At 43.8% G+C, this 11,877-nt stretch overlaps 1 protein-coding gene across 1 annotated transcript in view; it reads left to right on the top strand.

Moving 5' to 3' along the window:
- Positions 1–641: 641 nt before the first annotated feature.
- Positions 642–11,877, top strand: part of RBM28 (RNA binding motif protein 28) — a 31,427-nt gene continuing 20,191 nt past the window's right edge. The window contains exons 1-9 of the mRNA XM_039243686.1: positions 642–863; positions 4,785–4,943; positions 5,823–5,917; positions 6,334–6,409; positions 6,859–6,951; positions 7,934–8,005; positions 8,805–8,976; positions 9,137–9,279; positions 11,546–11,618. Of these exons, the coding sequence (XP_039099617.1) occupies positions 746–863; positions 4,785–4,943; positions 5,823–5,917; positions 6,334–6,409; positions 6,859–6,951; positions 7,934–8,005; positions 8,805–8,976; positions 9,137–9,279; positions 11,546–11,618 (1,001 nt within the window). The 5' untranslated portion in view covers positions 642–745. The remainder of the gene's footprint in view (positions 864–4,784; positions 4,944–5,822; positions 5,918–6,333; positions 6,410–6,858; positions 6,952–7,933; positions 8,006–8,804; positions 8,977–9,136; positions 9,280–11,545; positions 11,619–11,877) is intronic.

The following is an 11,877-nucleotide window of genomic DNA, read 5'->3' as shown; positions in this document are numbered from 1 at the left end:
ATGTGTTTGATGTATGCATCTATGTGCATTTTGGTTGCACTTTATACACATAATCTGGGAGTCTGTGGTGGCAGTAAAGAAAGTATTTATATGTGAGGCCTCGAGCAAAAAACGACTTCCTCTGCCTGCCGTGGTACTTTGGGATCGGTAATTCTGGAAGCGAGATTTTAAACTGGTTAGGAGCGGGGCGCCTGGATGGCTTAGTACGTTGAGCGGCGGACTTCAGGCCAGGTCGTGATCTCACGGTTTGTGAGGCTTGTGAGTTCGAGGGATCTCACGGTTTGCGAATTCCAGCCCCGTGGGGCTCTGTGCTGACAGCTCAGAGCCTGGAGCCTGCTTCCTATTCTGTATCTCCTCTCTCTGCCCCTACCCTGCTCACACTCTGTCTCTTTCTTAAAAAAAAAATCAACAACAACAAAATAAATAAACTGGCTAGGAGCTAGCGATTCCTGTTCCTTCGAATTCCCATGGGGTGTGGGGGGCAGGGGGCCAGTACTGGGACTAGGGGTGGAGCCCCGCTAGAGAGGCTCCGCCCCTGGGCGGCACTTTTTTCCCCCCCCCCACCCCCATCCCGGAACGTATTTTACCCCTTCCCACCATATTTTCGTCCGGACTCTTTTGAGTGACGAGCACTTCCGGAATCACGGGCCAGCTTGGCGTGGTTGGCCTGCTAAAGGCAGCACTTTTACTCGCGTGCACGGGTCGCGTTTGCTTGTGGTCTCCCGCGCCTCTGCTCCCCAGCCTCATGGCGGGGCTGACCCTGTTTGTAGGCCGCCTTCCGCCCTCGGCCCGCAGTGAGCAGCTGGAGGAGCTGTTCAGTCAGGTGGGGCCGGTGAAGCAGTGCTTCGTGGTGACTGAGAAAGGTAGGGGGCGGGGCTGTCGAGGCTAGGGCTGGGGTTCCTGGGAGCGGGATCCGGGCCGGGCCTCCCAAACTACAGGGACCGTAGACTTCTTTACCCGCCCGTGTGAGAAGGGTCGGGGAATTGAGTTTCTTTTTAAACTGACTCGGCTCTGGATGGGTCCAGAGGTCCGATTCTGAGAGTCAAGGCATGGCCTTAAGATTTACAAAGCGCTTTGCGTTATTCGCGTTCACATATAAGATCTCCTTTGGTAACAGTGAAAGAGTTAACTTTTAATGAGTGAAACTTGTTGAGAGTCACCTGAAACGGTGCTGAATTCCACACGTGTTAATCTCATTTAATTTTCTCAACAGTCTTGTTGGGTGGAGAAGCTTAACCTCATTTTACAGACAGGAGTCTTGGGGCTTAGGGAAATTTGGTAGCTTTAATTTAGGTTCATACAGCTTGGAAGTAATGGATCCAGAATTTGTTCACGAGACCCGGAGCTCCTAACTAGTATGTTATTCATTTACTCATTTATTCAGTAAATATTTTTTGGATGTCTGTTATGTATTAGGCACTGTTGTAGGGCCTGAGGATACAGCAGTGCACCAAACCAAGCCAAAAAAACTTGCTCTTAAGTTTTCAAGATGAGGAAGACAGCCAATAAACAAATAGGCAAAATATGTAGTGACAGGTTCGGCTGGATAGCTCAGGTAGTTAAGCATCTGACTTCGCCTCAGGTCATGGTCTCAAGGTTCCTGGGTTGGAGCCCCTGTCTGCTGTATGCTGACAGCTCGGAGCCTGAAGTCTGCTTCAGAGTCTGTGTTTCCTTCTCTCTGGCTCTGCTTGTGTGTGCTCGCTCTCTCTCTCTCTCTCTCTCTCTCTCTCAAAAATAAACATTTATATATATATACACACACACATACACATAGTGATAATGGTGGTAAATACTAAGGAGAAAAATAAAGAAGGATAAGGAGTCTCTGTGTAGGTGAGTGTGTGGGAGGTGGGTTGCAATGGGGTGAGGAATGGCAGTTATCTATAGATAGGGTAGCCAGGGAAGGCCTTCCTGAGATAAGGGAGTGAACATGTGTCTGGAGGGAGGAGGAAGAGTCTAGGCAGCGGAAATGGTAAGCTCAAGGATAATGAAGAGGTCTACTCCTGGTATATTGAAGGAATAACAAGGAGAGCAGGATGACAGAATAAGTGATTGAAGGTAAGAGATGAGATTCTAGGGTACCAGATCATGTAGGACCTATTGCAAGGACTTTGGCTTTTACTCTGAGATAAGAAACTACTAGTTTTGAATAGGGAGCAGTAAGTATGATCTGGCTTACATTTTAAAAGATACTCTGAGGCCGCCATTGGAGAATAGGACAGAAGCAGGGAGACCAAATAGTAGGCTCTTGGAATAATCCAGGTGAGAAATGGGGAAGGTTGGACCAGGATGGTAGCAGCGGAGGGTAAAAAGTGATTGGAATATGGATATTTTCAAAGGTAGAACCGAGAGGATTTGCTGATGAATGAGATGCGGGGTATGAGAAGAGGAGTCAAGGAGTTAAGTGTAACTCCCAAGAATTTTGGCTTAAGCCACTGGAGTTACTTGCTTATTTGTGGACTACTGCTCTATGGCTCATATTCTGTGTGATGCTCGTTGCATCACTAGAAGGAAGAGTTGTCATGTAGTAAGAATTGTAAGAAGCGATCCTTCCTCTGAACCTAAACTTCAGAGACACTTGAGATAGGCACCTGATGTTATATTTCGCTCCCTTCTAAGTCATCAGTCTGTCTCTGTAAGTGGCTGCTTCTTTTGCCTTGCAGCAGAACAACTGGTGGAAACTGGCATTTTGAGGACCCCTGTTTCCGCCCATGGTATCTGTGTATGTGAGTCTGCAGGCTGTGTGCTAATAACCCTCCATCATTAATTTCTGTTAGTAACAGAGGTTAGAGTTAGGATTGTCGACGTGGCTCCGATTGCTATACAAGCCATGACACCAGCCTGGTTCTTTGTCATTTTAAGCATGGATATGGGTGAGTGAGAGACCACAGGGCTCAACAGCAGTGTTTCTTCAACTGCAGATCATTACCCATTAGTGGGTCTTGAGTGGGTCAATAATTTTTTAAAATAGAATGTATCTATACATGGTAAAGTACACTCATAAAGCTTCCTTTTCTTTTTTTTTTTTTTTAAGATTTTAAGTGATCTCTACACCCAGTGTGGGGCTTGAACTTAACAACCACATTATCAAGAGTTGCACGCTCCACTGACTGAGCCAGCCAGGCATCCCTTTGGTTTTATTTAAAGAGGGCATATGTGTACTGGGTTCTACTATAAGTGATATTGATTACTGTGTGTTGTCAAAACAGTTTGAGAAACACTACTGCCCAGTGCCTGGTGGTTCTGTCCCAGGAAAGAACAGGCCATTGAATGGGAATTCTCTTTCAAGTCCTCAGAATATAGCCAGGGTATCACCTTATCTTGTATTCTGTGTATGTGGTCTAAATCTTAAAAAATACAAAGCTTTGTTCCCTGTTTAAAACACTGTATTTTTCTGTCCAGAGAGCCAAGATGTGTTGGAAAGAGTGTTGCACTTAGTGGGGTGGGAACAAGGGGGGTTGGGGGGTGGGTTAGGATGAGGTCTTAGCAGCGGTGACTTGGGCATGTCAGTTCACCTCTTTAAGATGGGAATAATTTTACAGGATGTTTGTGAGAATTCAAGTAAAATATAGTGCTGTGTGTAGACGTAAACAGTGAATTGCATTTGTTGTGAGCACACATTAATTTTGGTACCGAACTGCTTTATGTTTCAGCTGCTTTGTTTTTGGTTGTACTGATCAGGAAGGGGCCCTGATTTTTCTTGTTCTAATTTTCGCACTGTGAGTGGGCAGGCTTTTTTGAGGAGTTCCGAGAGAAAAGACACCAATCTCCAGATCACAGTATACTTTCCTATTGCAAAGTGTCAGCTTTAACCAGTTTATGTGGATCAGATCCTGTGTTTGAGGGCTTTTACCTTGAAGTAGCTTCCAGTGAAATTCAAAAAGAAGCAGAGCATGTGTTTCTTCTTCGGGTCTTAGGCAGACTACTTGGTCTGTCTTTTTCCTTTTTGATGCAGTAAATGACTTAACATTTTAGTACACAAAAATGTCCAGATACATACCAAAAAGGGCAAAGGTGGGTTACAGTTTCTATTTGCAACTATTCATCTGGTTGGTCCTAATATTCTTCTCTGTGGCCTTTATATTGGTGGAGTTCCATGGAAAGAACATGGGGCTCGTCATGAGGAATTAATTCAGCTACTAACACTCTGATGCGTTAACCAGTTCACTTACTTTCCTCCATCTTAAGTTAGTTATTTAGAAAGAAGGGATGGTAGTATTCAGTTTACCTATCTTAATGTGGTTCTGAAGATAAAAGTGAGATAAGAGATTTACAGCTAGTTTGAAAAGGTTAAATTTGAGATTGATTGCTAAGGCTTGGTAATAATGGTAATAGTATCTGCAGGCTCCCGAAGCCACGCTTATTTATTGAGGTTCTTTCATCAGGGCCCCAGGCATTAATTTCTGATCTGCATTCTCTTGTTTTCAAAGCTACTATACTTACCTTTCCCACCTTCTCTGGTGATGTCCCATTCTATTTGAAGTTGAGTTATTTACTGGGGATGTGATAGATAGCATGGATCTTCCATATTCTCAAGATGATCAAGAAAGGAGGAAGAAGAGGAGCTAATAGTGAAGGCACCAAATAAGAAGAGGAAGCCTGACAATTTCTGAACAAGTGGGGAAAGGGCCATGGATGCCAACCTCATTTTTGTCCCTCCTGAGACTTTTGGCAAACTAATAAATGGGATGGTCTGATAGTATATCTGCTAGTTTAGGGCATTGACAATTTGATGGTTTAATGGTCTCTGGGCTTATGGTTCTCCCCCTACCCTTACTGTCCAGGAAGTAAGGCATGTCGAGGCTTTGGCTATGTCACTTTTTCTATGCTGGAAGATGTTCAGAAGGCCCTCAAGGAGATCACCACCTTTGAAGGCTGTAAGATCAATGTGACTGTTGCCAAGAAGAAACTGAGGAAGAAGTCCAAGGAAAAGGGGGAAAATGGTGAGTTTTTAGTAACTTGAGGGAATTTTCCCTTAGGGTGAGGAAGAGGTCAGTGGTTGGGGAGATAGCTTCCTGAATTTCCTTTTTTTTTTTTACAGATAGTTTATTGTCAAGTTGGTTTCCATAAAACACCCAGTGCTCATCCCCACTAGTGCTCTCCTCCATGCCCATCTCCTCCCTCCCCCCCTCCCCACACCCATGAGTCCTCAGTTTGTTCTCAGCATTCAAGAGTCTCTCATGGTTTGCCTCTCTCCCTTTCCCCCACCATTTCTCCCCTTCTTCTCCCCCATGGTCCTCCGTTAAGTTCCTCCTAATCCTCCTATATGTGCAAACATATAATATTTATCCTTTTTTGCCTGATTTCGATCAGCATAACACCCTCAAGGTCCATCCATGTTGCTACACATGGCCAGATTTCATTGTTTCTCATTGCCATGTAGTATTCCATGGTATAGCTAAACCACATCTTCTTGATCCATTCGTCCGTTGATGGACACTTAGGCTCTTTCCATGTTTTAGCTATTGTGGAGAGTGCTGCCATGAACATTGGGGTACATGTGCTCCTCTGCATCAGCATTTCTGTATCCCTTGGGTAAATTCCTAGTAGTGCTATTGCTGGGTCATAGGAGAGTTCTGCTGTTAGTTTCCTGAGCTGAATTTCCTTCTCATGTCCAAAATCATCTAATGTATTTTATTACTCATTTTTGTCTTTTATTCAATTCTAACTTCAGAAATCTGGTGGTCCTGGGTGTTGCCATACTTAATCCCGTGGGAAATGCCATCTTTTGCTAGTAGCTTCTTTCCTGTGATGTTCTGGGCCTAGAGGTTGGTGGTTTGGGATCACAGACTTATTCTTTTGCCTCTTACTTTTTTTTTTAGAAAATTCAGAGTCCCCAAAGAAGGAGCTGAAGCCAAAAAAACCCAAAGTGGCTGATAAGAAAGCCAGATTAATTATTCGGAACCTGAGCTTTAAGGTGAGTGACAGAGAAAACTAACACTGCCTTTTCTGAAGGCTGTTGGTGCTCATTGTTTGAACTCCTCACAAGGATGGTCTAATTGGACATTATTCCTTCTGGGAATGAATCTTAGCTTTGTTGGATACCGAAAGTGGGCCTGTATAAGCAAGAACTAATTAAGGATAGTAAGTGTGAAGCTGCCTTCCTTTTGGGACACTACTACTGAGGCAGGGATGGGGGAGGAAGAGCTCTTTGAAGTCCTCTTTGTCTTTTAGGTACAAAGCAAGATGTCTTCCATTCAGAAATGTTTGCTGTCCTAGTCTCAAAAGTAAAAGAGTAAAAATATTTAGCCTCTTTGTGATGAACTAATTTAATGTTGATGTTTCATGTCTGTTTTCTGTGATAATACTTCTTTTCCTTCATTTTGGTGTCAGTGTTCAGAAGATGACTTGAAGACGGTATTTGCTCAGTATGGAGCTGTCCTAGAAGTGAACATCCCCAGGAAGCCAGGTATTAGCAGACCTTCATCTGTTGTGAATTAGATTAAGATTATTTAACATAATGGTCTTTTTCCTTTTCACACTTGAACTAACCATTATTTGAAATAGGAATACAAGGTTCATGTCATAGGTCACACTCGTGAGCCCCAGATGATGGGATATATGTATATAAAGTATCAGGCACATGCTTGACACAGCAAAAACTCCAAAGTACTGCTTATTTCCTAGATGGCATTTTTAGGTAGATTAGAACTAGTTTTAGAAGACAAGTTAGAGTCTAGGAAATTGCATTGCTCTCCCCAAGCTTGAGTCCCTCAGCAGGACATAAACTATTGCTTTGGGGCTGACTGGTTGGCAGGACTTGGGCCATCTTGCCAGCCCAGGTTGCTGTGATGCCCTTCTTGGTGTTTGTTGGCTCCTCACTTGCTGCCTCTAACTTCTTTGTACATTTGCACATAGATGGAAAGATGCGCGGTTTTGCTTTTGTCCAGTTCAAAAACCTCCTAGAAGCAGGAAAAGCTCTCAAAAGCATGAACATGAAAGAGATAAAAGGTAAGTTTTCTATATCCACACTGTTCACCCAGATATTTCTGGTGTTTGGGCGAATTAGCACAGTAACCCGCTTTGTACATTTTCAAAAGGTGTTTGAATTGTTGAGAGTCTTACTGCTAATATAGATGCTAAATATTCCTAGTGCTTGATCTTAGGGTTCAGCTTGAAAGGACCCATGACATTATTCACTTTTCTTTATTTGGTTATGAGTGTGCATTTAAATCCTTAATGGAAAAATGTCCTTGAAATAATCACTGATAGATGCAGCTTGCTGTCTAGGGGATGTGGGATTTGCAGGTTTCTCCCTCTAGGTCTTGATCACTATTCAGCACCTGGGGGCTGTCAAACTGACTGTGAGGGCACTCAGGGTGTTCATTTACCAGGCACTAAAGAAGGGCTTGGTTTAGAGACTTTGTAACTTCTGTGTAGATTGCAGATTATTCCAGATATTTGTTTTACCTCTTGCTTAGTCTAACTGGAAACTTGTCTAACTGGCAGCACTCTTCCCATTCTTTCTTTCTTTCCTCCCTCTCATCCCAGGTGCCGAGGTTGTGTAGAAAGGTGAAATAACTGCTTCGTGATAAAGAGCTTAAAGTTTAGGGGCGCCTGGGTGGATTAGTTGGCTAAGTGTCTGACTTCGGCTCAGGTCATGATCTCATGATTCGTGAGTTCATGTCCCACCTTGGGCTCTGTGCTGACAGCTCAGAGCCTGGAGCCTGCTTCAGATTCTGTGTCTCCCTCTCTCTCCGACCCTCCCCTGCTCACACCTGTTTCTTTTTCTCAAAAATAAAGAAATAAAAAATAAATAAAAAGCTTAACTTTTAAAAAGGATAGGCTACTCTGAGCTTTGTTTCAGGACGAATAGGCTATCAGCAGTGTCTTTGTCTGTTTCGGTTCCATCACTGTCTTTGATGAGTCGGAAATCAGTTATAAGAGGTTAAAGAGAGGAAGACCTTTCTGGTGCTACTTTTCTGTCTGACAGGGCGGACGGTGGCTGTGGATTGGGCTGTGGCAAAGGATAAATATAAGAATACACAGTCTGCCTCTGGACCAGGTAAGACGGGGTGGTGTTGGGCAGGAGGGATTGTATGTCCTGAGGTCAGTGTGGAAACAACTCTCTCTATGGTAAAATTATAAGGGAACCTGCTAGTCAGTAAGAATTTTGGGTCAAAGATACCAAAAGCACAAGATGAACGGAAGGAATGGACTGAGGATTAAGAAAAACTCTGAATTCTACAGGCTCAGACATGAGCCCATAGCTGTTTGTTGATTCATCTGGTAATCTAGTCTCAAAACATAGGATCGTTTGAATGTAAGCCCACTCCTGGGTGTGGACGTGAGTGAGCAGTGGGGCCCGAGTTCATTTTCTCCTCTGCTGGCTCTCTTTCTCCAACTCTTCATAATAGAGAGTGAAGGAATATTATGAATAGGGAAGCTGAAAACCCAAGTTTTAATTAGAAAACAGTTGGCTTTTAAGCCACCAGGAACTCCGAAAACAGAACTCACCGAGGGTAAGGTTGTTGCCCGGGCTCCACGGTGAGCCCTCTGCCGGCAGCAGTGCACGGTGGCCGGCTGTTTGCGGAGGCTCAGTGGCTCCTCTTTTCGTTCCGAGCCTGATTTTCCCTCAGGCTTCTGATGAGGGACAGGCTTCCAGGTGATCTCCGTGGTGAGGGGGTTTTGTTGTTTTGGCTTTTTTCCTTCATGCTTTCTCTTATATACAGTAAGAAAAATATTGGGGGAAAATGCAATTGAAGTCCTAGTCCCAAGGAACTTGAGGTGTTAGTTACTCTTGTTCAAATAACCTTGTTTTGGATACTAAATGAATTCCTGACTGGCTTTACCTCCATGTGTAGGTGAGGAGAAGAGGCTTGAACCTAAACCGCAGGAATTAGGTAAAGAGAATGGCAGGGAAGAAGAGGATATGGAAGAGGAAGAGGATGATACAGAAGAGGAAGAAGATGAGGAGGAGGAGGGGGAAGAGAATGAAGAATCAAGGGAGACCAAGCCTACACAAATTCAAAAGAAGTAAGCAGCTCAGCTTGTTTGAGACAATGGAGGAAGATGAAGGATGGTCGCTGGGAGGAGCAGTGTCTTCCCTGCCCCCGTCACCGCAGCGGCCACGTGTGTGATGAAGTTGGCTGGGGTTAGAACCTAACCTTGTCAGCTGTGAACTGTGCCGTTGCAGAGCCGCCAGGAGGGCGCCAGCTGTGGAGAGCAGTGAGGAGGACCATTCCGACGGGGACAGCGACCTGGGGGAAAGTGCTAGCATGGACAGTGGAGAGGAGCTGCCTCCGAGTGATGCCAGCAGCGAGCAGCAGGATGACGAAGGTTTGCCTGGGATCTGTGTAGACACCTTTACACTTAAAATCTGTTCCTGGGGGTGCCTGGGTGGCGCCTTTGGTTAAGTGTCTGATCATTTGGGCTCAGGTCACGATCTTGTGGTCCTTGAGTTCAAGCCCCACATCAGGCTCTGTGCTGACAGCTCAGAGCCTGGAGGTTGCTTTGGATTCTGTCTCCCTCTCTCTCTGCCCTTCCCTCACTTGTGCTTTGTCTCGCTCTCTTTCAAAAATAAGCATTAACTGGGGCACCTGGGTGGCTTAGTCGGTTAAGCGTCCGACTTTCGCTTATGTCATGATCTCGCGGTTCGTGGGTTCGAGCCCCGCGTCGGGCTCTGTGCTGACTGCCAGCTCAGAGCCTGGAGCCTGTTTCAGAGTCTGTGACTCCCTCTCTCTCTGACCATCCCCTGCTCATGCTGTCTCTCTCTCTCTCTCTCTCTCTCTCCCCCCTAGAAATAAATAAAACATTAAAAAAAATTTTTTTTAAATAAGCATTAAAATTTTTTTTTAAAATAAAATAAAATCAGTTACTGAGAAATGTGCATCAGTTCAGTGCAGGTCTCTTTTTAAATAGGATCTTAACTTATGTTCTGTCAGATGTGCTAAAAAGGATACCTTATATTCCTTCTAAAGATTTTTGTTTTTTTTATTTTTGTTTTATTTATTTTTTTCTTTCATAGTTTATTGTCAAGTTGGTTTCCATATAACACCCAGTGTTCATCCAAACAAGTGCCCTCCTCCATGCTCATCACCCCCCTTCCCCTCTCCCCCACCCACAACAGCCCTCAGTTTGTTCTTAGCATTCAAGAGTCTCTCATGGTTTGCCTCCCTCCCTCTTTGTTTTTTAAATAAGTTTGGCATGGTGTTTGAGAGTTAAGATTCTCAGGGAACTTAAAACCTGGCTTAACGCTGAGGTACTATCTCTCTTTTGCGTGCCCAACATGAATGAATACACAGGATATTGTGTCCTAACACCGAGGTGGGTTTTAAACAACTTTTATGAGTTAAGATGGGGGTAAAGGACCTCTTGGGGGGATTTTGTAAACTGTAATCAAACTCTGTTGCTACCTTTGTAAAGACTGTTGGGTGTAAACTCAACTTGTTTATTGAAGAAGACAGGTCATTACAGAATAAGGGATGGCCAGTAACTGATTCTTTAGGTTAAGTCTGGCATACTGGTTTGGCCACATTAAAAAATCTGAAGAAATAAGCTGTTTCCATTAGGAAAGAACGGTAGAACCTTAGAATCAAAGAAGCTTGTGTACTGAGGGGACTGTCTGTGAACAGCCAGGTTTACCTGTCTCTTACCATTCTTTACCTTGAAAAAATTATTGGGCCAGTACATAATGCAGAAAATTTAAAAAGTGCAAAAGCGTGTAGTATAGAGTATATCGGGGCGCCTGGGTGGCTTGGCTGAGCATCCGACTCTTGACTTCAGCTCAGGTCACGATCCCAGGGTTGTGGGATTGAGCCCCGCATTGGGCTCTGTGCTGAGCCTCCGTCTCTCTCTCTCTCACCTCTTACACCTCTCACCCCTCTCACCCCTCTCACACCTCTTACCCCTCTTACCCCTCTTACCCCTACCTCCCCCCTCCTCCTCTGCCCCTCCCCTGCTCATGCATACTCTCTCTCAAATTAAAAAAACGTTTCTCACCAATCCCCCAAGAGTCCCTCAAAGTAACCACGGTTGTTTCTTTTATATTGTTTCAGAAATTTTCTATTTATATTTAAGCATATATGTCCGTTTTTAAAAACGGTGAGTCTCCCTTGTACCCCATGTACCCCACCACTTAGGGCCCCTCTCTAGAGAAAACCAATACTAAATGTTTCGTGTGTATCTATTTAATACCTTTGTAAGCAAAAACAGATGCGTGGACACATGTCCAATATAGTGTATCCTTGTGTGTGTGTAAATGTGTATTTTTTTCTCTTCAAATATTCTAAATGTTTATACCATCACGATAGTATATATGAATGTCTTTTTCCCCACACCCTTACCACATTGGATTTCATTAGGTTTTTTTGGTTTTTGCTAATCTGTTGGAATGAAAAATAGCATCTTATGTCTTGTGCTATGTTTTTCTTATATGAGTAAGTTTGAGGATCTTTTCAAGTATTTAGTTGTGTATTCTTTGTTCACTTTTAACTACATTTTTTCTTATTCGTTTATGTAAGATTTTTATATATCTATGAAGTAGCCCCTTGTCATGTGTGTTGTACTAAGTCTTTTTCATTTGTTGCTTTTCTTTTTACTTTAGATGTAAAAGTCTCAAAGAAAAAGAAGAGGAAGTTGCCCTCTGATGTGAATGAAGGAAAGACTGTGTTTATCAGGTATGCCTCGGTACCTTGAGAACTGCGGCTTCTGTTGTCTGCACAGGGTTTTCTTTTCTCCTTTCTTCCTTTCTTCTTTCTATCTCTCTCCCTTTTTTAAAAAAAGATTTTATTTTTGAGTAATTTCTATACCCACCGTGGGCCTTGAACTCACAACCCTGAGATCAAGAGTCGCATGGTCTACCAGCTGAGCCAGCCAGCTGCCCCACTCTCTCTCTCATTTTTTTTTTTTTTTTCGGTACTAGTTCTTCTAGGTAAG

This window comes from Hyaena hyaena, unplaced genomic scaffold (assembly GCF_003009895.1).
Source record: "Hyaena hyaena isolate Hyena2069 unplaced genomic scaffold, ASM300989v1 scaffold_8, whole genome shotgun sequence".
NCBI classification, from domain to species: Eukaryota; Metazoa; Chordata; class Mammalia; order Carnivora; family Hyaenidae; genus Hyaena; species Hyaena hyaena.
Note: the sequence above shows the minus strand (reverse complement) of the source record. Positions and strands in the feature narration are given on the sequence as shown.